The sequence below is a fragment of the Diaporthe citri genome (assembly GCF_014595645.1).
Source record: "Diaporthe citri strain NFHF-8-4 chromosome Unknown scaffold_2, whole genome shotgun sequence".
In the NCBI taxonomy this organism is placed as follows: domain Eukaryota; kingdom Fungi; phylum Ascomycota; class Sordariomycetes; order Diaporthales; family Diaporthaceae; genus Diaporthe; species Diaporthe citri.
This window is the reverse complement of record NW_025064847.1, coordinates 2,223,153-2,249,130: the sequence shown is the minus strand read 5'-3', so window position 1 is coordinate 2,249,130 and position 25,978 is coordinate 2,223,153. Positions and strand designations below refer to the sequence as shown.

The following is a 25,978-nucleotide window of genomic DNA, read 5'->3' as shown; positions in this document are numbered from 1 at the left end:
CATCAAGAATATATATGAAGCGCGGTTGAATACAAGGACATGGATATTGAGAACTATTTTCGCACAAGCTTAGCAAGCATTAACAGGAAGCCGTTGTGAGCAATGAGGTCCCCCGAGCTCATGCTCGACAATTTTAGCACCCGAAAAAGACCGAATGTGGGCTTTCCTGTAAGCGGCCATGTGTGTTTACCGCTTTCACAAAGAAACACAAAGCAGCAACTGCCGCCACGGGAGAGAAGTCGAGATAGGTGCGGATCTCCCTTCTAAAATGCATGGCCAACAGGTTCCAACCGAAGGGAGAGTTCTTTTATATGCCCGTTCTTCTAGTCGTCAAGCGCTCGAAGTCAGGACACGACTTTTCATGTTACTGGTGCAGCTACTGGGAGGTCCTTGCTGTTTAAATACTGTAAAGTACACAGATATGATATATCTGGCACCTTATGTGATATGCTACGTTGCACTATGTCAAAAAGAGACAAATACAGCCATAACGGATATATAATATGTTAAAAGCTCGACCGATTCGGAGGGAGGGAGGGGCGAGCCAAGATAGACCACAGGCAAGGCGAAGGAGCAGAGCAAACAAAGGAGTAACCAGGCAGACTTTTATTATTCCTCCCTCGTCATTTAATTTTATCTCACATCAGGCAGGCTGGACTATATGGCTAGCATTATCGCATGTGAGGTGTACATGTAGCCGTCGTAATTGGTGACGCAACGCAAATCAAAGCAGCGACGGCGCAACCCAAGCTGCTCGACACATAACTTGGACTGACATTTATTATTTGGGCGGGAGCAGGCCGAGCTCGAGTGGTTACCATAGGTAGACTATGTTTGGAGTCTTCACCAGCTACATGCAAAGCGTAAAACGCACGTCCGCTTATTTGGTGGGGTATTCACGTATTGTGGTTCGGGAGAGGGGAATATGTACATCCGGCTTATGAGTGCTTGGCTCTTCTTTTCTTTTTGCCATCCCCCTTCCACGTCGAATGCATCTGCATGTCATCTTATCTGACTCCACTGCCGATGTATCGATCCCCTCATCCCCGTGAACCTTCAAACTCCTTCGCTTGACAGGCTCGCGCTGAATTCAAAACAACTTGAAGCTCTGAAGGTGCAGACAGCAATGGGATTGAATCTGCCGGACTGCAGCTCGCCATGGCTGATTGGCCTCGTCTTTCTGATCATCCTAATTGGGCAGAAGACGTTGGCATACCGCCGCCTTCGACATTTCAGAGGGCCTCCTGGAACAGGTCTGACTGATTTCTTCCACTCCAAGGAGATGATAGGCCCCAGACTGCACGATTGGTATGAAAGCGTTAATGAAAAATATGGCAAGTCACCCCCAAAGATCACATCCTAGCTTACTATTCCTCCCTGTAACCTGACATTCGCAAAGGACCCATCGCTCGGGTCGCGCCGAATGTTCTCGTTACCTCTTCTCCTGAGCTCTGGACTCGTGTGAACAGAAAGGCCGGGTATACAAGGTCAGACTGGTATTATCAGGCCCTACGTTTTGAGCACCGTCGAGACAACGTCTTCACACAGACCGACGACGCCAAACATGAAAAGAGGAGGAAGCAAATGGCGCCAGGAGTAAGAGACCCCTTTGTCGTACATGGGCGCTGGCTGACCATCAAACAGTACTCGGGGCGAGAGAACCATGACCTCGAAGCCGCGGTCGATGCGCGAGTTCAAGAATTCGTGCAACTTATTAAATCCAAGTACCTATCCACAGAGCAGCGGGTTGTTCCAATGGAGTGCGCAAAGAAGGTGCAATACTTCACGCTGGACGTCATCAGCTCTGTGGGATTAGGTAGGTCGTTTGGCATGCTGGTGAGCGACAGAGACGTCTCAGACTATATCAAATCAAGCGAGGAAGGGCTCTACCTGGCCACTGTTTTCATGGCCCTGGGAATAAGTTGGCTTGCCCACGTGCCATGGTTTGGGAGAATTCTTGCCCCGTCCCCAAAGGACCCGACGGGGTTTGGGAAGATGATCGCGACATGCTTTCGTTACGTCGACCAGCGAGCTGCCGATCCCACCGATGAGCGATCAGACATGCTTGCATCGTTCATCCGCCACGGGCTGGTCGACGACGAATTGCGAACTGAGGCCGCTGAACAGGTGGTAGCCGGCTCTGACACAACGTCCTCTGCCATCAACGGAGTGTTCCTACACCTTATGGCCAACCCTCGTGTCCAACGGAAATTGCAAGAGGAGATCGACGAGGCGGTCCAATCCGGGCACTCCTCCCATTCATCAGCCTCGGGCATTATCCCCCACGAGCGGGCGAGACAACTCCCTTACCTGCAGGCCGTGATACGGGAAGCAATGAGGGTCAGGCCGCCCGTGGTCAACATCTTCAGCAAAAACGTTCCACCAGGAGGAGACACGGTAACGGTTGATGGAAAATCCGTCTTCATTCCCGGTGGTACCTGCATAGGCTACTCAGCCGGTGCAATGCATCACGACAAGGCACTATATGGGGATGATGCTCAGGGCTTCCGACCTGAACGGTGGTTCGAGAAAGATACCGAAAAGCTGACGGCAATGACCAGGACGAACGACTTGATATTTGGAGATGGGAAGTGGCAGTGCTTGGGTAAGCCGGTAGCCATGATAGAGCTTGGTAAAATCACATTTGAGGTGAGACGAGGAAGAGCCCACTCTGAAAGCAATGTTTCATTGACCTGCCTTGACCTCGCAGACTTTTCGTAACTTTGATATGGCCCTGTTGAAGCCAGAGAGGTGAGCGGATGATTTCCTCTGCTTCATATCATGCCACATATGGTTCCGTCCTCAGGACCTTTCCTGGTACATCCTTGCGGCCACGCTCCTCACCCTCAGCATTATTGACTTTTGGATGATTTACAGGCCATGGACAGCAAGATTGTACGGGCTATTTTCAATCTCCGACTTTTGGGTCCAAGTTACGGAAAGAACAAATGAAAAGAATTGAAGAAGTCGCCGCGAGCATGGAACACATACCCAAGATTCAGACCTTATTCAACATATGGACTGAATGGTAGCCAATTCATTCTAGGAACTTGCTTGTCTGTTAACAGCGCCCGCCGAAAGGGGGGGAGGGGGCAGACAGAATTTCAGTTTTTGTCATTTGGAATCGCGTTTCTATGTTTTGTGATTCTTTGCTAGCTGGCAATGATACCTCATAGTGAAGTACTTTAACGATACTGTTTGAGATAATTCTCACGGAAAACACTTCCGTTACTATATGTCTTTGTAAGATGTCTTCAAAGATCCTAGCTTTGCTGGTCCTATTATCTCTCACCCAATCATGGCAATGCTGCCAGGCTTGGTCCACATCTCGCTCTTATCCAAACGGCTTCTCTCCTTTTACCTAGGTTGGACGTCCATTTTAGGAAATGTCGGTCGATTTGAAATGTTCTCCTAATGACAGCATTCCTAGGCATTGACCTTGTTGTGGGGACCTACGCTCTAGCTTTCCACCTTGATACGCACATGTTGTATAGCCCCCTGGCCCAGAAACTTATTCTTTTCTGAATATGTTTCTTCACATAAGAAATCCTCCTTTTCTCACACAAGACTATGGATTCTCAAATGGGGCTAGATTCAAATGTAAGTTGTGTATTGTTCGAATGCGGAAACAAGATTACAATAAGCATCACACTCTTTGGGACTTAGCTCCCACGTGCCTGTCAATGCCCATGCCTTTTGTGTATCATCAGATGACGACTGCGTCATGTGACACGGCCTCCCCGTGGATGGATGCAATGAATAAATCCTTCTTCTCGTCATCCGACGTACCTCACGGCTTGCGGACCAGGCACACATCGGAATCCAACGGGACAAGCACAGCCATATGCTCCCACGAGGATAAAACGTGGCTTGCTGACGTGAACCTGAATTTTTGCATGTATGGGTTAAGCTGAGTACCGATACCACACGACTCTTGTTTCCTTGCTGTGAGTTAAGGTGCAGATTTCTAATCCCTCACCGTCATGACAGAACACCTTCCCGAAACCGCAGCGTTTTTCGAGTCTTCTGACAGAAGAATTGACGGCCAGGGCTTGCTTAGCCACAGAAGTGAGTCCTTTCAAAGGGTAATTCGTGGGCAGGTAGTTCTTTTGTCTCAGTCATCTGATATCAATCTTATTTTCGCCCCATTCCTACCCAGGTTCTGGGCGTCCACGTGTACAGCAAACTGATCGAATGCGCCTCGCTGAGTCAGTCTTGTGTCACACAATAAGAACTTGAATTTATCGCTCATTTTAGTGGAATATAAGATCACTGAAGATCCGGCTCAATGGAATATCAGATAGTTGAAGAATTTACAGCAGTTTACTCACCCAGGACAGCCCAACATGACAGCTCGTAATATGCGCATCGAAGCAGTTCTGGTAGCAGGTTTCGCCTTGCTCAGCCACGCCCATCCCAGACACCTCACCGTTGACCTCGGATACGAGAGATACACAGGTGTTTACGATAACAGCACGGATTTGAACACATGGAAAGGGTGGGTTTCGTTGATTCAGGTACATCTGGCTAGCTGCTAACCTCGGCGTAGCATTCGTTATGCTGCTCCTCCGATTGGAGACCTTCGCTTCAGCGCCCCTACTGAGCCAGAGTACACTGGCCAGACCGTGCTAGGGGACACCTTTGGGTCCGCCTGCCTTCAAACCTTGGCCGCTGGAGGCAACATTCCTGCATGGCCGCCCCTCGGAGCAGAAGAAGACCAGGACTGCCTGTTCCTGAACGTCTATGCTCCGAGCGGGGCCAGAAAGCTCCCTGTCTATGTCTGGATTCATGGCGGAGGCTACGGCCAGGCAGACGGGAGTTATGACCTTACGGAATTTATCAACGCCAACGGAAACGAGTTTGTTGCTGTCTCCATGAACTACAGAGTAAGTAAAACACTCAGGTGGTACGATATCCAAGATATCTAAAGCCTTGCAGCTCGGCGCTTTCGGGTTCTTGTCATCTGAAGATGTGAAGACGGATGGGGCTTTGAATGCTGGTTTACTGGATCAGAGGTTCTCTCTAGAATGGATACAAAAGAACATTCATCTATTTGGCGGAGACAAGTCACGGGTGACTATCCACGGCGTGTCTGCAGGTGGTGGATCAGTCATGATGCATTCTATCGCGAATGGTGGTACTGACGGGGACAAGCTTTTCGATAAGGTGAGGCCGTTCATATGTCTGTACAGCTGGCGTCGTCTAACCACTCTTTAGGGTATGGCTTCCTCGCCATATCTTCCTAGACATTACAAGTAAGTTAGATACTGAGACTCTTCTACTGCTCTTCGACTGATCAAAATCTCAGCTATGATGACGATTTCCCAACCTCCCTGTATGACCAGTTTGTCACATTGAGCGGGTGCGAAGGCGATCCCGACAAACTGTCTTGCCTTCGCAGCAAAGATGTCGAAGTTCTCCAGGAAGCGAATATCAATGTTACCAATGCTGCAGCATACGGCACGTGGGCATTCGCCCCCGTTACGGATGGATCTTTCATCCAGAAAGCCCCGTCTACCCAACTGCTGGACGACAGGGCAGTGAACGGAAACCACATGTGGGCCAGCCATAACGCAGACGAAGGCCCTATCTTCGTACCCAGAAATATCACCACTGAGAAGGCACTGGTCGAATTTCTGCGCGTCAGTTTTCCACGATTCGACGACAACGACATCGCATCTGTGCTCAAGACGTACCCTCTTTCCGAATATGGTATGGACACCACCAACCCTCGTTTCGCAACGGCAGGCGACAGCGGTCCGACGGCGGTCGACGTGTCACCCTTCGCCATTGGCAACCAACAGCGCGCCGACGCCATCTACGCTGAAGCCACATTCCAGTGCCCCTCCTACTGGGTAGCAACCGGCTACACTGGCGACTCAGCCAAGTCGTCATACCTCTTCACATACACCAGCCCGCCTGCTCCCCATGGAGCTGACATCTCGGGCTATCTTGGCCCGTCGACACCAAATCAAGGGGCTGCGTTTGTCCGGGCATGGCAGAGCATGTGGGGTGCTTACATCGCTACTGGATCGCCAAATATACCAAGCGATGTTGCCAATAACTCTGACTCTGACGTTTTGTCGAACTGGCCGAGATGGGGAAACAACTTGATGGTTAATTTCAACCAGACTGGCGGCACGCCGACAACAGCAGACGCCGGGCTCGGTCTTGGGGAGATTGCTGTCAATGTTGAGCCTGGACTGGAGAATGCATTCAGGGAAGTTGATGCCAGGACGTGGGAGGGAGGTAGAGGAAAGAGGTGTGATTTCTGGAGGCAGATGGCTCCCAAGTAATCTGGCTTTATCGGACAGACTTCACGTCACCTCCCTCCTGGAAAAGATTGCGGCGGCTGCATTCTGAACAGTGTCAAGTACATATGGTGGTACTACTGTCTCATCTTGATCAACAACACAAATTGCATGCGTTGATGGGCTATCTGCTTGTATAAGCTCTTCTTCACCGCTAATCAACAATCTCCGCACCACTGTTGAGTCCCTTTCCCACTGACCCACCACCGTTATAAGCATCTAGTATTACTTGGATGTGGCTGTGACTGTCGTTGTGACTGTGATATATGTAATCCCTGGGGAGGTCGGCGTGACGGTGACGGTCGTAATGATAGTGCTGGTGATGATGGGGTCAGGTGTCTTGGTGCTGCTTGCAACACACTGAGAATAGAACGGACTGTGGGACAAGATTAGCTGCCTGTTAACTTCTCTTAAATGTGACCAAGCCCGGGCTCACTTGTCATCCAGCAACCCATCCCGACAGTATGCTCCCTTTGGGCAATTCGTGGGACCACAGTAGTTCAGGCCACCACCTGCAGCGACCTCATTGTATCAGTAACGGACGGAACTGCCAGAAGTATAATCAGTTTATACTGACATTGGCCGTAGAGGCTCTGTGTCCCGGCCGGCGCTGTAGGGGCACACGAGGATTTCGTTGTGCTTAAAGTTGTGGTTGTAAGGGTTGTTTTGGTCCAGGATGTGGTCTTGCTAGTCTTAGTTTTTGAGGTTGTGGTCTTCGAAGTCGTGGTCTTGGTGCTTGTGGTCTTGCTAGGAGATGCAGTAGCAGTAACAGTCACTGTGACTGTCGTGGTTGTTGGATTTCTAGCTTTGATATCCACTCCATAGGATACCGCGAGCAGAAATGCAAAGGCATAATAGAGCGAAAGCTTCATCTTGGGAGCGTGTCTTCGGTTCTCTGGAGTTTTGGCATACAGGATGTGATCTGGGTGTCCCCACCTCTTCCTTATATATCAATACCCGGGCTTGTGCCTGATATGACAGTTCCCACGAGCTGTTACGAGGCGAATGCCAGCCTCAAACTCCATTGTCAAACACGCAAGCCGCATAAGGAACCCGGTCTAGGAAGGAAGCCTATGGTGCGCCATTCTGTGCACGATGTAATGCTCTAGCCCTCAATAGTCTGTTTCGTCAGCATGGTACCGCCATTCAGCCTATGCATGAGACGTGCACTCTTCGGCCTTGTCAGCCGGTCAAGCGGACCAACACCCCATCGGCCCCGAAACCATGGAGCGAAAGTTGGAGCGAACGATATTATCCAGTTGTTATGCATGGAAAGATCATGTGGTGCTGGCTCTAAATTTCTAGCCGTTGCATCCTTCGACGAACTATTGATGGTGGTGGGTTGTACGCATGCAGGACGAATCTTGTCGGTCCCTGAGCCTCGGTGGCCGGACGCACTCCGAACGCAGGTTCGAACACTTTGGATTTTACCAAGCCATGGACGTGTTCTCAGAAAATGCTACTCTGAAACGCACAATGACAGAGGCACTCAACTTCTCGCTTTCCAGTACCTAAATCTCTCAATGAGGGGCGAATGACAAGGAGACTTTTGGATTCTCCTTTCCAGCATTGCTAGCACAGAAATTGAACCTGGCCTAGTATTCCCATGGTGAAAACAGACTGAACTACTGGCCAAAACAGTGTCTACCACCCTCAGAAACCTGAGAGTGTGAGTGATCTACAGGTAGAGGAGGAGCACCACAGTTCGTAAGTAGTCGATAGGTAGGGCCGCTTACCTGCATTTGAGCCGACACCTGGAGCTCATCACGGATAATTCCCCCGAAGGGTTGAATATTTCCTATCACGCTACTGGAGGAGACTACGCTGGAATTCTTTCACTAGCCCAGCGTAGCTTGTGAGTCCATAGATTTGAATACCTCGTGCCGGGGCATCGCCGGAACCGGTAGAACAATGACCTATACCAACAATTGAATTAGCAAGCCTTTCAATGCCGTCTGTCGTGTTGGCGTTTGTGCTATTCGCTTTCCACTTAATCCACAAATCAATACTCCAAAATTTCTTCCGTGCAGTCTAAGCGATACACCGGGACCAAAAGCCCTCAATTACCGTATCAAGCGACAATCTCTCAGCATGGGTGGCTGTTTGTCTCTCGAGTGGAGGAAAAGAGTGGTTGAAGAAACAAGAGCTTTGTGCACCGGTCTTTTTGTCACAGCCGTGCTCGCAAGAGTGATTGCAAACTTGGGCTTCGACACAAGGCCAACCCCGGTTCTGTCAACCTCGTTCAATTCGGAAGTTCTGCCTTTCGTCTGTTTTGTGGTGCGTTCACAGAATCGAGTTCCGATTTGAATTTCTCTGAACATAGTTATGCAGTTCTCACTCCGTGTTATTCACATCTTGTCTACTCCTTTGAGAAGCAAAACCTGGGACTGGCTTGTGAACATGGATCGAAGGCTACGGAGCTTGTCATAATCAAGCGACATACGCAGCGACCGAAACAAATAGTAGAACGATATACAACTCGCCAAAGGCGCATAAAAAGCACCAGAATCCAATCCGCTATCTGCAAGGTAGCTTTGAGGATGCGGTTCGGGTATGGACGTCGTGGCCGTGCCCGCTGGAGTATTGCGAGCGTGAACGTCATGTCGTCACCAACGGAGTAAACAAAATGCGGACCAGATCATCTCGCCGGCTAGACCTGGACGAATCGGAGTGCTAAATCCGTAATGTGCGTGCTCAGGTAGGATCGGACCGTGGGAGGGCGTCATTGGGGTCCACCCAAGCCGCCGGGCGTCTGAGCGCAGGAAAGGTACGAAGGAGAAGGGAGCCTGAACGCTGAGTATCTGGCAGTTCTGGGCATGATTTTTCAGTTGCGCACAGGTGACAGGTGTGGAGTGAAGGTTTTGGGCGTGATTCCGCGCTCAAAGGGGCTAGTTGACGCAATGAAAATCCTATCGAGACCAATCGGTTTATGATCCTGCGAAACATACGAAAGTTTGAGGCGGAAATCAAGATGCCAACCTGACCGTGCGCCACCTCTACCCTGCAATGGTCAAACAAGAAACAGACGCGCAAGGAACCAATGCGGCCAAAGATATTTTTCTGCGACGCGATCGCGCATGGCGCAGTTGATACCTGACATTCATCAGTCGACCTGCCCCCTCCGGATCCAATGGGATAACCAGATCCACTTTCGTAATTGTCGTTGCCGACTTGGGCTCTTGTTGCCTCAAATCGTGCAGGGGGAGCCTCACCAGGACCGCTCGCTATCATCTCGACATTAATGCCTCCTTCTTCAGCTCGCACGGAAGGATTTTGAGTCAAAGCCAATAGAAAGACCAGGTAAGTGGTGCTGGATTGCGAGAGCAAGTTTTCTTCCAGTCTATTTGCGACCAGTTGTCGCGTAGCTGCCAATACTGTTTATTACTCGTGTTGTCCGGACGATCCGGGGAGGGAAGTCCTTCCCCCGCGGCGTCGATGTGAATCAAACGCCGCATCTCTTGCTCCAGAAACCTTGTCAGAAGCTCACCAAAGACTGGTCAAAATAAGCGACGGACAAGAGCTATTTGGAGCCCAACGGCGAAGGCTGCCTTCGTGACAAGACCTCCGAGGGCCCAACATCTTCATTTACATAGTACCTTGATACGCGGCATTGTTTCTTATCTTCGCGCGTTGGAACCTTGGAACGTCTGTTTTGCACACCTATTGCTTCCTGGTGGCTAATATGCGCGACTAGGTCAATGTCTATGTGTATTTTCTTTGGACAGCATGTTTCTCTTGGTCGGGCCAGAAATGGCTCTAGGGAAACCTAAGGATGTCAAAGGCGATGTTTTGTCCAACACTACACCACCACAGTTGCGAAGAACCATGGAAACCGACACACAACCCACCCAGAAGACACTAAGGTCATCCATGTCGACATTTTCACTCAAAGTGAAGGCGGCCAAGTCAGCAATCAGGCGCCCAACCAGCCTCCGTGGATCGAAACCAGCATTCCAGAGCGGTCCTATGATTGTGGACGGCGCTCCGTCTCTCGCGCCCATCCGCATCCACACTCCGATCAATCTCGACAAACCTTTGCCTGACCTGCCGGACGACGGCAGCTCAAGGTCCGGCGGTCGACATGGAGGCGTAAGCGCTGATATCGATACTAATGTCTCAGTATCTGATTTTGAGGGTTATCTTGACATGCTGGCCTACGTCAACAGACAATTGCCGATTGTTCCTAGCCCATCTCAACCAGCATTACGGGACGTGTCGTCCTCGCCATCACTGTCGATTGGCAGCCCGCCGAAAGAGGATGAGTGGATATCCTCTCGGCCTCCAAGCCGGACAAGCACAATATTCTCTCACAATGACGAGGTCCGCCGAGTGCGGACCCACAGTGGCCTACTGTCCCGGAACAGTCCTGCTGGCAGGACAGTCACGCCTATGTCGTCGCTTGGCTCAGAATCAGGGCTGCGGATCAGCACAAGGGCTTCTCTCCACACATCTGTGGTTACTTCCAGGATCGATGAGCTCAGCGAGCCTGAGACAACACCATGCCTGACACCAAAGAATGACGCTCCGCCGTCGCCGCCAAAGCAGTGCTGCCATTGTGGCCGGGATCCCGACAAACAAGATGCTACAGACGTCGACTCTGGTCCTCTGGCTGCCGTCAAGGCCCAAGACGTAGCGAACGTCAACTCCAGCCCCCTCACGGTTATCAACATGATGAAACACGAAAAGGACTGGGAGAACAAAACAACCGGCCCGACCATCACAGCTCAAGACACCCTCGGTCGACGTTTTGTGTTGTACCCAGAGACGTCTTACTTCGTCGCCCTCGATGGTTCCTGCAAAGTCCCCTCAGAGTCTTCCGCAGGACAGACGCCGCCGAGCGCCGAAATCTCGCCGTCAAGCCCGCATACGCCTTCCCCATACGCGCGACCACTGAATCCGGATCCATACGCCGACGAAAACTCGCCTTCGAAAAGAGTCATCTCCCCTTTCCAGCGGCCCTCGAACCCCGAGCCGTCCACAACCACAAGTTCCCCCTCGGACCAGACTGCCCGAGACGGAGACACGGACGGCGGCCAGGATGACTCCGAAAAGGGAGAGGAGCCCAGCTTCTGGAAGGACCCTGCCGGAACGATTGTGGTTTACGAAGGCATAGCCCGTGACGGGGACGAGGTCTTCTACGGCAATGATATCAACTACCTGGGTTCCTTCTATGACGCCGAAGAAGGGTCTTCCGGACTGGGGAGCGCAGTTGACCTCGTGGGTCTCTCCTCTGGCCTCCACGTGATCCATGAGGATCGCAGTTCAGAGGACCTGGCTATGTGGGATAATGATGTTCTCACCTTCTGTTAAGGTGGGACTGCAGGCATGGGCTGCAGAACTTATCAAGTGTGCTTGTTCTTTTGTGGTCTGGTTGAGGACAAGACTGCTTCTGCTTGGTTACTAATTTCGATGATTTGCTGAGGGGAGGGAAAAGTAAATGAGTGGGATCAGAAGAATTGTTTTTCCCATGAGTTACGATCTGATGTTCACGAAGGCAGATGCACCTAACACGATTATGCCCGACTCACTGGCTGTGAGACCAGGAATGGAGCCGTATATACCACAATACCCCTTCTCTAGGACAGCATCTATGCATTCCATATGTTCTACTCATCCAGATGTCGCGTCGTACTATGTATGATCTCTAAAGCGCTGGACATAATCATCACCCTGTGGGCTCGTGCCCTACTAATTTCGAAAGTGAGCAAGCTCGACCAAGGTTGGAAAATGTTCGAAGTATACAAATCCGCGAGGCTAATTTCCTATCGCCCAATTCTCAGCTGTGTGCAATGCACACTGGGGCGTAGAAGTACCTTAGGAACCAGGGTTATCATCGATTCAAGGCTTCACAACAACCATCTCGCCAGGCCCGTTATGTTCTGCAGCGGTTTCCAGTGCAGCCTGAAAGCTATCCAGCCCAAACTTGCCGACTATGTTTGGCCCAGCCTTTGGCCCCAGAGGTAGCACGCCCGCCTCAGCCATCTTGACCACCTGCAACGCCTCATCACGGGAGCACATCATCGTCCCCTTGACAGTCGCCGCCCGGTAGGTGATGTCAGAGATATCCAGCGATACACCCGCCACGGCGCACATCAGGCTGATGCGCCCACCAAACCTGAGCGCCTGGATGCAGCTCTTGAAGTGCGACGACCCGCTCGCCTCGGGCGGCGACAGGTCCATCCACACGTCCACCAGGCCCCCTGCCTTGTCCTTGATCGCGGCGGCGTCCGCGTCCGCGTCGCCCGTGATCCGAACCGTCGAGACCCGGCCGCCGCCCAGCTTGGCCAGCTTCGCGAGGCTCTTCTCCCTGCGCCCCATGGCCGCCACCCTCGCCCCGAGCGCCAGCGCGACGTGCACGGCGGCGCCTCCGTACTTGCCCGTCGCGGGCGAGACCAGGACCGTCTCGCCGGCCAGCAGGCCGAGGTCGCGCAGGCCGCCGTAGGGGACCATCGGCGGGATCAGGTGCGCCAGGTCGTCGATTGTGTACCCCAGGCCCCGGACGAGGCGGTCCTCGTCCAGCGGGAGGCAGCTCTCCAGGGGGATCCTCGCGTACTCCGCGTACGTCGAGTCGCGGAACTCGCCCTGCGCGAACTTGTGGGACGCCTCGATTATACCCGCGAGGGCCCCCGGACAGGTAGAACTCGTGGGGGATGTCGCGGGCGCGGATCATCGTGTCGAAGAGGACGAGCTGGCCCGGGGCGACGGATGTTGCGTCCGGGCCGACCTCCTCGACCCGGCAGATGGCGCCGGAGCCCGGGACGAACGGGGTGGGCAGGCCGTGAGGGCGTTTGAGCCCGTATATCTCGTTCGCGTAGGATATGACATATGCGGAGAGCACGCGGACGACGGCGCTGCCGGGGCCGGCCCGGGGCGTCTCTCTTGTGAACAGGGCCGTTCGGTTCTCCCTTTGCAGGGAGAAAGACTGCTTGGTGGGTTGGGGGCAATTTTGACGGCATTCTTAATGTCAGGGAGATACGGAAGAAATGATGATTAGAATTCGATAGTCTTTCTGGGCAGGAACTCAATTTCTATCGTCCTCGGGTGCCTGTTTAAATGCTTCCAACATATATACACGTGCATGAGGCCCCTCCAGATGTCGCCGACAAAGGTGGAACTGCCATGTCAAAGGACGTTGATTGACCCGCGACCTACGTGTCCGTGAAGCTGCATTTATCATGTACGGCCCAAGGATGGTCCGTCTCGTGCGTATTGCTTCCAGAATGTGTAAGAAGTCTCCGAACTGGAGCACAGCCTGAGTGCGGCCGTGGACAAGGACATGGACGGAAGCGAGAAATGGGGGGGCTTACCAAGCTGCGAAGCATGGTGGCCGAAAAGATCCCTCCTGAGGAGAGTGGGATGGAAAGCAACGCAGGCGTCAAAGTTGATAGATAGTCTGTCCGAGTCCTGAATAGAGAATTGCTGCTGTGGTCAAGGCCGGCATCTGCGGTCCGGTGATGCTCGGGAGTCGTCCTTGCTGAAGCAGAGGCACCGGCCGGGTGTAGATGTCAGCTTCGGCCAGCACACCGGATGACGTGCAGGCCTCCGGAGGTCATTCCCGAAAGATTCTTGGGTAATACTCGCGGTCGTGCTGTCATGATATTACAAGTTCTGTATGCTGATAGACACAAGATGCATGAGGATGCAGATACTGTACTGGATGGCGGTGCCTCAATCCTTCAGAATCCCTCCCCACACTGTGCCCAAGTGCCCGAGAACCCGACTGGGCGAATGAGAGAGGGTTTGCACCTGGGAGTTGGTGGTGCGCCGGATGCGTGCAGATCTTACTTTCCTGCGCAGGCGGACCAAGCGGATGGGCATGCTACCACTAGCACGATCGCGCATGGGCGCCTGCGTGTGCCTTGCGAGATTAGATTGGATGCTAACAGGGCTGCTTATCTGCATGGTATGAATTGAATTGAATGACAATCGCTGGATATCGAAGACAAAGCGTTCTGTTGCTGCTTGCCTCTCGACATTCGCCCACGCCTTTTCTACACGCTTGCATGGTCAGGGCCACAGGATTCAACTGCCGGGATGACGGGGTGGCGCTGGGAGTGTTGGTACCATCAGGACGGGCTTGTGTCTGGGTTGTTCCTACTGCGCTGTACGGAGTAGGCGCACCGGATTGTGTGCTGGGGGCGACGTATTCGGATAAATCGTATTGCCAAGATCGTCAGTGGCCCCCCACCATTCCCCCCCAGGCTGCCACTCTTCAGGCCTCTCAGCCTGTTCCCTCCTAGCGCTGCCGAGGTGACCCCAACTCCCAAGTGGTCGCGTGCCCGCTTTTATCCCTTGACCTTGGACGGACTCGACTCGACTCGGGTTTGCGTGATCGCGGCTCATCTCCGCCAAAGGAATTGTTGCCATGCAGCCATGGACCTGGGGGGAGCGGCCTCAACATCGGGACTGTGAAAATTTCTGTTGCCAAGGCGAACAACACAATATGGCCATAACTCGTTGACAGGCTTCTTCGAGACTACCAATGCCCATGATCGTCCGGGCGGGCACCTCCGACGATGTGCAACAATTAGACATGCCGTGGCAAATGAGCTTGATGAACCCTTGCGCAACCTTTTTCAGTGGGCATCTTTTGATTCTCGCTGTTGCACCCCGAATTGTTGAACACAGTGCCATGATCAACGCCCGACTGAAAGTGGACTGGATACCCACACCGAGCGTTCTCGAAACTCCCCCCTTCGATGGCTTCATCATCTAACGCATACAGCGCACGTGCTCTCGGTCTGCGAGCAGTCAAATCAGACAGATAGTAGACTGCACGGCAGTTCGGATCATACGTATACGTATACGTGTGGCACTCATTTTTGACAGCATTGTTGTCGACCGAGTCGTCGTGCCAGAGCCCTGGTCCGTTGTCTTGGCAGACAATGCCTTGGCTGGACTTGGGATGACGCCTGCGTCGTTGTGTTGTGTCGGCCCCCAACGCGGCCGGCAAAAATATTCGTACGAGGCATATACGTGTGTAGAATCTATGCTGCGGCCCTTGACTATAATCAATGGCCCTCATCTGAAAAGCTGCTTTGCAGTTCCTCGTTTAGCAGTCGCGAATGACAACAAATCTTCCGCTGTTCACGCCAGAACCAAGAGCATCCATTCATGGTCGCAGCTTGGGGCTGAACATCAAGAGGTATGCCAGGCTGTCAGGCTGGCGAGGAGGATCAACATGAAGCTGATGCCAATGCTGATGCCAACGATAATAATAGGGCTGGCTGCTGTGCACACACACAGAGCAGTGCAATTGCAGCTACGGCCCAGGGGCGGAGGGAATCCGTCAGCGCTTGTTGGCACGGCTGAGGTTGGGATGCCAAGGCACCCGGGCAATCTGGTTGGCTTCTCAAGTCGCGCTGGGCAGCTGGGCAGCTGGGCAATTCTGCTTATCACGGTGCCCTGTTGGGAGTCTGCTTGCTATCTAGGCACTTGGACATGACTGTTCCGTGCTGTCTAGTCATATCTGAAAGCAATCATCCAAACCTCCAGGTTTGGGTTACCATACTAGTACCCAGCAAAGTGCAGCCCCAACTCATCAGTCCTCCACACGTTGAACTGGACTGGACGGCGTAAGATGATTTGCACTGTCTGGCCTACGGAATCCGCGTCTTGGCAACGCCTAGTCGCCCAGAACGGCACGCTAACCAGCACATCACAGGGGGTTGCGCTTGCCCATGATTAGATCCGGCATGGGTGCTGGGGTCCTGGGGTCGGTCGAGGACGGAGAGAAGTACCTCTGTGTTTTCCGCACTGCACGGCACTGTCCCCAGCGTCCAGCGTTCCGTGCTCGCTCGTGTGCCCGCCCATGCCAATTTGTCTTGTCGTGCTTCCTTCCTCCTGTCTCGCCCTACACAACTTCTTCACTTCTTCACCCTCACCGACTTCCGCCTGGGACTCTCCGTTCCCACCTCTTCGCTTCAACCGCCCCCTCCCACGGCGTTGAGGAGCACTAATATTACCTCCTTTTGAGCATCCATCCACTGTCGAGGAACGGAGAAACGATCGGCATCAGGGACCCTCCGAAACTTCGTGGGATCTGCTGTGCTGTGCTGCGCCGGCATCTTCTGTCTCCCAAGTCGCAATCCTCACCAGTGATACCGGGTTTCTCCGTCCACTTCCACTTGGATTACATTGTATACTATTTTGGCAGTGTGTTGTACTTTGTGACGGCTATACAACGCCGGCTCCCAGCCGCGTCTTCGTCTTCGTCTCCGTCTCTACCTACGGACATCCGACCTCACTCGCCAGTCCCGGCCTGTTTCTGTACATGCCTGCGTCTCGGCCAGCTCAGTTTTGAATATCAGCCTCCCCCAGCTTGGATACCTTTACACGAGGCTTCGGCCGAATCGATCTTGCCAAAATGTCCACCACTGGAACCCCCGATGATGACTGGCATCCCCATGTCTTTCGCATGCCCGACTGGGTCGAGGCTTTCGTACGTGCCCGCTGTCAACACCCTACCCTCCTCCCTGTCCGATTCCTATGCATGTGCTGACCTGTCTCTTCCTCTACAGCTGATTGTGACTATCCTGTTCACCTCCATGTTCCTCACCCGAACAAAGAACTACTCCATCTTCGGGAGCAACCAGAGTTACAGCCCAATAATAGCCTCTCCAGCGTCCGGCTCCCCCAGGACCTCCATCGACAGCGACCCGATCGCTACATATCGAACAGACCATCCGACCAAGACCCGCCGTGTCTTTGGGATATGGACCGTTCGTACGCCCAACTCGTCGCGCTTCGCTCGACACTTCCACTCGCGCATCTTGCAAAAGTTCCCCTTTCTCGTCGAGATGTTCTACTGGGTCCTACAGTTCTTCTTCTACCGTATGACTGCACACCTGGCGTCGGTTTACTATGGTGGCAAGGACAACATGTGGGAAACCGCCCAGAATCACGGCATAGCATTGTTGGAGTTGGAATCTGCCATGTTCGGGAGGAGTTCCTTGACAGGGACCGCCAGGTGGATTGAGTGGAATGTTCAGCAATGGTTCCTCACCGGCGCAAGGGCCGGCGACTTCCGTGGCATATTCCTCACTATTCTGAACCGGTCGTACTCCCTTATCCATATCCCCGGGACTGTTGGGTAGGTTTCCATTCCGCATTTCTTTGGTTCTGTCTTTTTTCTCCGGATGAGCGCGTTTGCATGCATTACCGCGTTCAAAACTTTCGGGGAGTTACGATGCATTGACGCGCGGCCTCGAAGACCCCTCGGGCGCCGTTCCTTGTCGCAAACCAGCGCAAACCAGCGCTAACCATTGGCTCTAGTTTCATCGCATTCTACTACTACGTGTCGCCGACCTTCACCCGCTTCGCGACCGTGCGTCGAACCATGACCCTGCTGAACCTGTTCGCCTTCACCATCTTTATCCTCTACCCGTGCATGCCGCCGCGTCTGCTGCCGCCAGAGTACGGCTTCATCGACACGGTCAACGGCGAGGATGCCACGTCGGTGTGGCAGAGTGGAAACTTTGTCAACCGCCTGGCCGCCATGCCCAGTATGCACTTTGGCTATGCCTTCTGCATCGGACTCGTTTTCATCTATGAGAGTGCCGCGGTCAGCGGGGTCAAGGAGATATATAGGCGCTATGGCAAGACTCGCAACCCTAGCCAGACATGGCTTCCCGTTCCGGGATCGGATGAGGAGAGTCAGAGCAGCACGTCTGAGGTCGAGGTTGAACAGCAGTCCACCAGCGAGCGTTCCACCAAGTCACGTATCGCCTTCTTCGCGTTCGGTGTGTGGTATCCCTCATGGGTCTTGTTGACCATCGTCGCGACAGCGAACCACTACCTGTTGGACGCCATGGTTGCCACACTGGTCGTGCTGATGGGCTTCATGTGCAACCGGGTCTTGCTGAACTTCTTGGTGCTGGAAGATCTGCTGCTCTGGGCATGGAGACTGGAGAAGCCAGTTCCGACCACAGGTATGAGGAGGAGGAGGCGTTTGCGGGTGGATCCCACAGTATATTAGGAAGGACTGCAAGGCGATGAGATCGGCGTCGAGTTGGAATCACGCCTAGCTGAGTAATTATGGGACCAAACAAGGGTTTCTTGCATACAACAACAAGCTCATGGATAGCAATACCAATTTACACGATGTTGAATAGACCAAATTCTTGGGTGCCACGGGGTTGCTTGAGGCGCAAACAGAGACTACTAATAACTCGAAGTCAGGTAAATTCTCGTGATCCACTGGACTCCTGAACGGTATTATCTAACATGCATCTATGAGCGTCCAGATGTCCTATTCGTCTGCGCGCTTTGTCGCCATGAGTTCAAGCTGGGTAAGTTCATGTGCCTCCAGACGGGGTTCATGCGTCTTATGCGGGCGAGCTCAATGCTCCTTGGACGTTGCGTAAGTCTTGCGCACGCCCCTCGTGCCGTTGACACCACGTCTACAAATTCAGGGTCCGCGATGAGCCGTTGCGACGACGACTAGTTCCGTCCGCTGCCGGACCAAACATCAGCCTGAATGGTGCGCGGCTCGGCGCTTGTTGCCGAGTCGGCCTCGAGAACCGAAGCCATTATGTTTCGTTTCACTCTGCGGACCCGTCGTCGGGGGCGTCGGGCTTTCGGTCCTACCCATCCAGCCTGCCCAACCCGCGGAGCTGGGCGCCACAGCCACGGCCTCGTCAATGCGACAAGCTCGCCGGGCCAGGGGTTCACCTGGCTTTGTGCCCAATCAACCGTTTCACGCAGAGTTCGACTAGAAGGGATATTTCCTCCTGATAATGGTCCTCGGCGGGTCGCAGATGTCCCTGCGCATGAATCTGACGTAGACATCGTCAAGGACAGTCGTGCGCAAGCCACCTGCGCAGCAAAGAGGACACTGATGCTAATCCGGGAGGGCCACTCCACCCTGGAGTCGATCCACGTCTCAATGTCGCCGTCGGCACCTGGGCTGAGTCGATATGTCAACCGGTCGTCCATCAGTGGAGATCTTATATCCAATATCAACTCCTTCATCAAGGTTCGGTTAGCTTCCTGGGCGCACGCAGTTCCCGTATTCCTACTCGAATTCATGCTACTAGCCACTTAACATTGCCACCGCAAGATGACGTCCAAAGGTCGGGGAGAGGATTTGGAAGCCACGTTAAATCAAGGGCTGCATCGTCATTTCAGGCACAAGAACGCAAACCACTTTCCTCCTCCCAGGCAGTCTGAAGCATCGCCGACCTCGTCCCAGCCTCAGCCATCACCAGGCAGCAGCCCTGACTCAGACGACGACTGCATGCCTATACTCGACGGATTCATGGATGGAAGCACAGCAGCCTCGAGACATCGACGGCAAATGTCAGCAGCGTATCGAGGTGTGGAATATGCGCTCTCACCAGCACTGAAGAGCCCACCTATTATCTTCCCGCGGAACCCAAGCCCTCTCTCGCCTCAGTACTACCAACGACCACCATACCAACCGCAAACGCCGATACATGATGCGGTGCAGCTGCAGTCACCGTCTCCACTCTACAGCAGAACGCAGGCTTTCCGTCACTCGCAACAGAAACGCAAGCCCGCCCCGCTGCACCTCCAGGCCGACTCGCCAACCCTGGGCCACTGGACACACCTGCAACGGCCGCCCAGCCCCATCCCGACGCCTTATCTCCTCGACGGGAGCGACGACGGCGATGATGGCGACGACGAGTTCCCGATCAGGCCGTCGGCGGCGCTGCTGCCACACAAGACGCAGGACAGAGGCACGGCAGCAACGCCGCCGCGGCGCCGACTGCCAGACCTCCTGCAGGACGTCCTCGAGATCATGAACTCGATAACGAGCCAGCAGAGCCAGCTCGAGGAGGAGAGCCTCGCGCTGCAGGACATGGTCGAGCTCGTGGTGACGATGCAGGAGCAGGCCGACTCGCTGATCGAGTACTCGGACCTGGTGGAGGAGTACGTGGACGTGGTTAATGACGAGGTCGGCTTCGCTGCCAGCCCGTCGTCGACTTATTCCATCGACACTGCTGACATGCAGGAGGAGATGGACGATGAGGAGCATGAGGCTAGGGTGCATGCCGAGGCACGGGAGCTGGCGTCCAGGGCCGACTCTGGCGTGAGTGTTGGGGATGACTTCGTGACCGATGGCGAGGATGCTCGAGTGACGGATAGTCGACGACCTCAGGCCAGTGCGGGCGCCAGAACAAACGCGCCAGGGCAGGCAAAGCCAACGCCCAGGGAGCAACCGTTCAGGGACTCAGGACTGGGGTTGATGAGTCCAGATATGGCGGAGAAGCCGGGGAACATGGGCCGAGGGAAGCGAGTGTCTTCGAGGGGCCGGAGTAGTCGCTCCTCGGGGACAAGGGGAGTTGCTTCCAGGATGCGTGGCCGATGATGAGATGTTAAAAATGATCAACGTGTAATGAGTAAATGATTGGGATGAGTGGTTCGCCCCCAGGGGCATGTAATTCAGGTAGCTGGGTCAAGATCCCTAACATAATCAATCACCCGTATGATTCTTGAGCCACTTTTCCAACTCTACCACATTGAACAATAGCATATCCAAGAACACAAAAAAAATAATCAAGACAACGCACAACATGGCCAGGCATTGCATTTGCGGTCGGTGATGCTCCGACCCGGAGCAGAAGTGCATTTACGGAATCCACGCCCCTCACAAAGCTGAGAGTGCTTGAGTTCATTGGGAGGTGCTATCATGTCGGTGGTCAGAGATGACATGGAGATGGGATTCCTATTCTGGTGACTTGTTCCAATTGTGACCTCGTGATCAATTCACATTGCCGAACTTCAGGAGGTACGAGAAAGAACCACTGGGAGTTCCTCATGGGCTGGAGCTGCCCTAAAACGTGCATCGTCCAGTATTCATGCTGACAACCTGTCAGTGTCATCCCAACCTTAGAACAGCATCTATTGGGACGGAAACCTCGCGTGTGTCGCTATTCCGTAGCCGAGCCGGTGACTCCAGCCGGCGGTCGACTTCAGCCGAGCCCCGTTTACGTCATGACCCATGTCTCATTTGGCAACCCATCGAGGCCCAAACTCAATTTTGACGACGTTCTCGCCCATTTTCCCTGCATGAGTTTCCTGGCGGTAGCCAAAACATCAACATCCGCGAACACATAGAACAACCTCCTGCACCAACCAGACAGGATGGCAGCATCCACAGGAGACGCTTGGCCGCAAACCATGCGCGCCTGGACATACAGCAGCGCCAGCGGCGGCCTCGAAAAAGCCCTACAGCTGCAGACCGACACGACCCCGCCGCCCAAGGCCCTGCTGGGCAAGGACTCGGTCCTGGTGCGCGTCAGCCACATGACCCTCAACCCAGCTGACTACAAGCTGCCCGAGCTGGGCCTCCTGTCCAGGCTCGTGATCCCCGTGCCCGCCAGCCCGGGGATGGACTTCAGCGGGACCGTCGCGGCCGTGGGCAGCGACGTCAAGGCGTACCGGCCGGGGCAGAAGGTCTTCGGCAGGGTCGAGCCCATCAAGAACCGGTACGGCGCGCTGGCCGAGTACGTCGTCGCCAAGGACGGCGAGGCCGTCGCGGCGGCGCCCGAGGGGTGGGCGGACAGGACGGACCAGCTCGCGTGCGTCGGGACGTGCGGCCTCACGGCGCTGCAGAGCATCCAGCCCTACGCCGCGGAGGGCGACAAGGTCTTCATCAACGGCGGCAGCGGCGGCACCGGCACCTTTGGCATCCAGATCGCCAAGGCGCTGGGGCTGCACGTCACGGCCAGCTGCTCCGGGGCGAACGCGGAGCTGTGTCGGGGTCTGGGGGCCGACGAGGTCATTGACTACAAGGAGCAGAACGTGAGCGAGGTGCTCAAGGCCAAGGGGAAGGTGTTCAAGCTCGTGGTCGACAACGTCGGCTTCACGCCGCCGGGGCAGGAGGACCTGTATACCGCTGCGAACGCGTTCCTGGTGGACGACGGGCAGTTTGTTCAGGTTGGTGGAGGGGCCAGCGCTTCGCAGATCAAGTCTGTGGTGACGAGGTCATTTGTTCCTGGCTTCCTTGGAGGGGGGAAGAGCAAGTTCGCCATGGTCGTGACGAAGCAGAGCCACGAGGGGCTGGCGAGGATAGGGGAGTGGATGAAGGAGGGCAGGATCAAGGGTGTGATTGACGAGGTCTTCCAGTACGAGGACGCGCCCAAGGCTTATGCAAAACTGAAGACGGGTAGGGCGAAGGGGAAGATTGTGGTGGTGGTTGCGAAGTAGTGTTCACAGGGGTCGCGAGAAGGAGTGTGAGCAGAGGAAATTGGCTGGTCGTATAACTAAAATTGCTAATTGGAACGGTCAAAATCAAAGGGTTTAAGTCGCATCGCAGGTTGCAACATTAGTGTAATACATAGTTCTTGAGTCGTATCTGAAAACTGTCTTCTCATCCCACTCCTTCGACTATATCAGTCGGCACTGACAGGTCTGCATTCATATAGAAGAGGACCTGGTATGGGATCTTGGGGGCATAGCTTCACAAACAGTGCCAACAGTCTACCTACCGGCAAGTCATATCAACTTGGTTTACAATGCCACATGCTGATCTCACTCCGAAGCAGCCCGGCAATATCATATCGCGAACCATTTCATTGTTTCTCGAAACTCTAGACTAGATGGAGCTTTCTTTTCGCAGTCGTTCTTCTGTGGTCTCAAACAATCTGGGTACTTTCACCCCAGACTGGTCGAAAGGCACGTTGTCCAGTGTCATCTTGGCAACTGCCTTCGCAGAAAGAAACGACAAAGCCATTCCACCCCCATTGAAACCCGCCAGAATCCACTGAGACTGCTGTCCCGGGATCTTTCCGATATGAGGCAGGCCGTCCGGAGTAGCTCCTTGAACTGCAGACGAGCCCTGTCAGTATCAGTCTTTAAAAAAAATGGTAAACAAACTTACTCCCGGTCCAAATGCTCTCCACGCCTGTGCCACTGTCCTTCCAGCCCATAAAGTTTCTCTGCATGTAACCTCCGAAATAATTTGACTTGACAATGGGCTCAATCAGAGTTGAGTCGTCGACTGTGTCGTACCACAGCTCTCGCTGCTCCCGGAAAATCCAGTTCCCGCCGCCCACCACGATCCCACCGTCTGGCCTAGGGTTAAGATAGTCTACCGTCTCAGACCCAGGTACGAGGCCAAATTCTATGTTGTAGGTGTTGCTCAGATGTGGAAATACCGGCTCCCAGCCATCCTCCGCGGCCAGGTGCGTCGCCGTACCCTTGTAAGGCGTGATGACAGCACGATATTCTGGAAGCAAGGCCGCTGAGTACGCATTAGTAGCAAAGACGACTTTCTCGGCTCTGACGGACCCTCTAGGAGTTTGGATGACGGTCGATCCACCCTCTTGGGTCTCCACACTCAGGACTGGTGTTTCGGTCTGTAGATTTAGACCAGGGTTCTTCCCCATCGCCCTCTCGAGCAAGGCAGTGACGAACTTATACGGCCAAAGGGAACAAGCAGGTACACTGAAAGCCCCCCTGGCGCCCTTGATGCTCGTAAGTCTCTCTGCAAACTCGCTCCCTGTCCAATGCACGTTGCTAGTCCACTCGCATCCCTTGGAAAGGTATTCCTTCCACTTCGCCTCCAGTTTTGCCGCTTCGTTCTCCGACTTGAACACATCGTAGCTTCGGCGAAGTTCAAACTCGCAGTCGATTTCCTCTTTCTCAATCACCTCTTTGAGTGCTGGCCTTTGAGCCCACACAAATTGAGCGAACTCATCCGCAGCTGCCGCACCGAACTTGTCCGTATGTTTCATCAGAGTTGTGGTCTTGGATTTGATATGGCCTCCATTGCGGCCTGTAGCCCCTGAGCAGGTCTGACGGGCTTCGAGTACGAGAATAGACGGTGGATTTGGCGCGGTAGAAAGGTGGTAGCTAGGACGCGAGGTCGGTCAGGTCAGACGAAAGGACATTTTCACCGTCACTAAGAATTTGTGCCATACGCAACAGAAACACCGGCAATGCCAGCTCCAATGATAACAATCTGCCTTTCCTTAGGGAGGTCGGGCGTCGACCGATACGAGTCAAGATGATGAAGCTCGCTGCGCCAGTATGAGGATGTTGGATTTGCAACCGGAAGCAATTTGCGAGAATCCTGGTTGGCCGCCATCTTTTCAGTAGATCAATCGACGGTGGTGGAAGCGGAAGTGGAAATAATCTGATTCGATGGCTCCAGACCCTATGACTGTTTATAGACATTTGAAGCCCTCAAACAGTTTGTCGAGACATTTCTAGGACGATGTGTATTGCCGGAGAACTATTGAATATGGGCACGCGATACTCGCCTCTCGAATTGCGTGTGCCCTCCAATCGCTCAAGGAAATGCAGCTTACCATTCATGTCAGGGATTTCCCGAAAATGATGACGGCGTGCTAGAATCCATCGCACGCGCAAGCGCCCGAGAGGGGGATAGTGGCCACACAAGCGATGGCTCAACATTGGACCGTCTCACGCGTGACGTGGAGATGACCTGCGTTGGCAAGTTTTTGGTAATGTCGTAATCACTGCCTTCTGTCTTCACCAGATAGACGCTGAATGTCCCGCCCAACCACCTTGATAAATAAAGGTGGCACATTCGTTCCTGACTTTTCTCCGCCAATCGAATGCGGTGCCAGAAGCAACGCTCAATGTCCATGAGTACCTACCTCGTCCATAACTATGCTGTCCACTGGGCACAACTTCACTGTAGAGTCTTCGCACTTACATTACACATAATAATTGTATCAAATAGGTTTGACCCGACCCAAGAAAATACACCTAGAAACATGGAGTCATGCCTGACTGTCCTGGCCTAGTACTAGAGGCAAATTTGTCCGTCATTGATCAGCCAGGGACGGGCTGCAGTTGAAAGATCGAGTGTGCGAAACGTCGGGCAGAGAACCTGCAGCAGTGAAATACGTTTAGTAGATCGGTGTTCTCGCCCGAACATTAGTCAGTGTGGCCACCACGCATCGTGGTGTGTATTGAAGCTCCCATATCTGTCGTTGTCTACTTGGCCGTAGATATTTACGTCCTAAGAGTTTCAGAGTCTTGTCTTGGTGAGTATAATACAGCTCAGCCGTCCAGCTTCATCAGTGGGCCGTTGCTTAAGCATTTGGCCGCTCGCGCGTTCACTTCTAGTGCTAATCACGAAGCTACAGATGGAAAATTTCTGAATAACTGGGCATGGACATGGCAGATTTACCGCGGTTCGATTAGTAGCCCAACAAACTGTTTGAATTCTGCCCAACACTCCTCAGATGAGAGGATGACTCACAATTGAGGGTTTGGGCCTGTCTAAACCTTAAGATTTTCGGAAGCTCAGTGGTAGCGCGAATGATGACCATGTGAGGCCTCGATGCTGATTGCAGCCTTTGACAGGACGAAAGCAATGTGAATCGCGGGGGACAAGTCATACGAGCACGGAAGCGTTCCCGGGAATGACGTGGACTGGAAAACCAAGCCCTTGTTTTATTTGGCGAGACTGGGTTCGAAGTACTGTAGTTTTGTTGGGGCGACCTGAAGCTTCACCACGGCCAAGGTTAATGCTAGCTCGTCGTGGTGAACGCCGCGGCGCTTCAGAATCATAGGCTGCTTGGCAGCATGGCTCATCTGGACTGGCAAGGCTTAGCAGGCCATGATGATCCAAGCCGAGCCCTAGCAATACCGAGCAGAATACTAGTGGTTCAGGACCATGACGAATGTTTCCCTCTAAGCCTTGATATTGATGCCCGATAAATCGA

At 53.7% G+C, this 25,978-nt stretch overlaps 9 protein-coding genes across 9 annotated transcripts; 6 read left to right on the top strand and 3 right to left on the bottom strand.

The window, feature by feature from the left end:
* Positions 1 to 1,126: 1,126 nt before the first annotated feature.
* On the top strand, positions 1,127 to 2,755 carry INS49_006247 (uncharacterized protein; the record flags this gene model as incomplete). Its single annotated transcript, XM_043167020.1, has 4 exons — positions 1,127 to 1,253; positions 1,400 to 1,596; positions 1,645 to 2,649; positions 2,711 to 2,755. 4 exons carry the CDS (start codon positions 1,127 to 1,129, stop codon positions 2,753 to 2,755), a joined length of 1,374 nt encoding a protein of 457 aa, XP_043028164.1.
* A 1,591-nt stretch (positions 2,756 to 4,346) lies between these two features.
* INS49_006246 (uncharacterized protein) lies at positions 4,347 to 6,296 on the top strand (the record flags this gene model as incomplete). The annotated part of the gene is made up of 5 exons (XM_043167019.1): positions 4,347 to 4,498; positions 4,550 to 4,886; positions 4,939 to 5,166; positions 5,218 to 5,255; positions 5,309 to 6,296. 5 exons carry the CDS (start codon positions 4,347 to 4,349, stop codon positions 6,294 to 6,296), a joined length of 1,743 nt encoding a protein of 580 aa, XP_043028163.1.
* A 240-nt stretch (positions 6,297 to 6,536) lies between these two features.
* Positions 6,537 to 7,183, bottom strand: INS49_006245 (uncharacterized protein; the record flags this gene model as incomplete). Its single annotated transcript, XM_043167018.1, has 3 exons — positions 6,537 to 6,687; positions 6,748 to 6,823; positions 6,889 to 7,183. The coding sequence occupies 3 exons, from the start codon at positions 7,181 to 7,183 to the stop codon at positions 6,537 to 6,539; spliced, it is 522 nt and encodes a 173-aa protein (XP_043028162.1).
* Positions 7,184 to 10,061: 2,878 nt separating this feature from the next.
* INS49_006244 (uncharacterized protein) lies at positions 10,062 to 11,621 on the top strand (the record flags this gene model as incomplete). The annotated part of the gene is made up of 1 exon (XM_043167017.1): positions 10,062 to 11,621. One exon carries the CDS (start codon positions 10,062 to 10,064, stop codon positions 11,619 to 11,621), a length of 1,560 nt encoding a protein of 519 aa, XP_043028161.1.
* Positions 11,622 to 12,149: 528 nt separating this feature from the next.
* Positions 12,150 to 13,633, bottom strand: INS49_006243 (uncharacterized protein; the record flags this gene model as incomplete). The annotated part of the gene is made up of 3 exons (XM_043167016.1): positions 12,150 to 12,855; positions 12,926 to 13,233; positions 13,619 to 13,633. The coding sequence occupies 3 exons, from the start codon at positions 13,631 to 13,633 to the stop codon at positions 12,150 to 12,152; spliced, it is 1,029 nt and encodes a 342-aa protein (XP_043028160.1).
* Positions 13,634 to 16,677: 3,044 nt separating this feature from the next.
* INS49_006242 (uncharacterized protein) lies at positions 16,678 to 18,756 on the top strand (the record flags this gene model as incomplete). The annotated part of the gene is made up of 4 exons (XM_043167015.1): positions 16,678 to 16,752; positions 16,832 to 17,403; positions 17,586 to 18,241; positions 18,725 to 18,756. 4 exons carry the CDS (start codon positions 16,678 to 16,680, stop codon positions 18,754 to 18,756), a joined length of 1,335 nt encoding a protein of 444 aa, XP_043028159.1.
* An 852-nt stretch (positions 18,757 to 19,608) lies between these two features.
* Positions 19,609 to 20,643, top strand: INS49_006241 (uncharacterized protein; the record flags this gene model as incomplete). Its single annotated transcript, XM_043167014.1, has 1 exon — positions 19,609 to 20,643. The coding sequence occupies one exon, from the start codon at positions 19,609 to 19,611 to the stop codon at positions 20,641 to 20,643; it is 1,035 nt and encodes a 344-aa protein (XP_043028158.1).
* A 776-nt stretch (positions 20,644 to 21,419) lies between these two features.
* On the top strand, positions 21,420 to 22,484 carry INS49_006240 (uncharacterized protein; the record flags this gene model as incomplete). Its single annotated transcript, XM_043167013.1, has 1 exon — positions 21,420 to 22,484. The coding sequence occupies one exon, from the start codon at positions 21,420 to 21,422 to the stop codon at positions 22,482 to 22,484; it is 1,065 nt and encodes a 354-aa protein (XP_043028157.1).
* A 388-nt stretch (positions 22,485 to 22,872) lies between these two features.
* On the bottom strand, positions 22,873 to 24,366 carry INS49_006239 (uncharacterized protein; the record flags this gene model as incomplete). The annotated part of the gene is made up of 3 exons (XM_043167012.1): positions 22,873 to 23,102; positions 23,158 to 24,131; positions 24,200 to 24,366. The coding sequence occupies 3 exons, from the start codon at positions 24,364 to 24,366 to the stop codon at positions 22,873 to 22,875; spliced, it is 1,371 nt and encodes a 456-aa protein (XP_043028156.1).
* Positions 24,367 to 25,978: the final 1,612 nt, after the last annotated feature.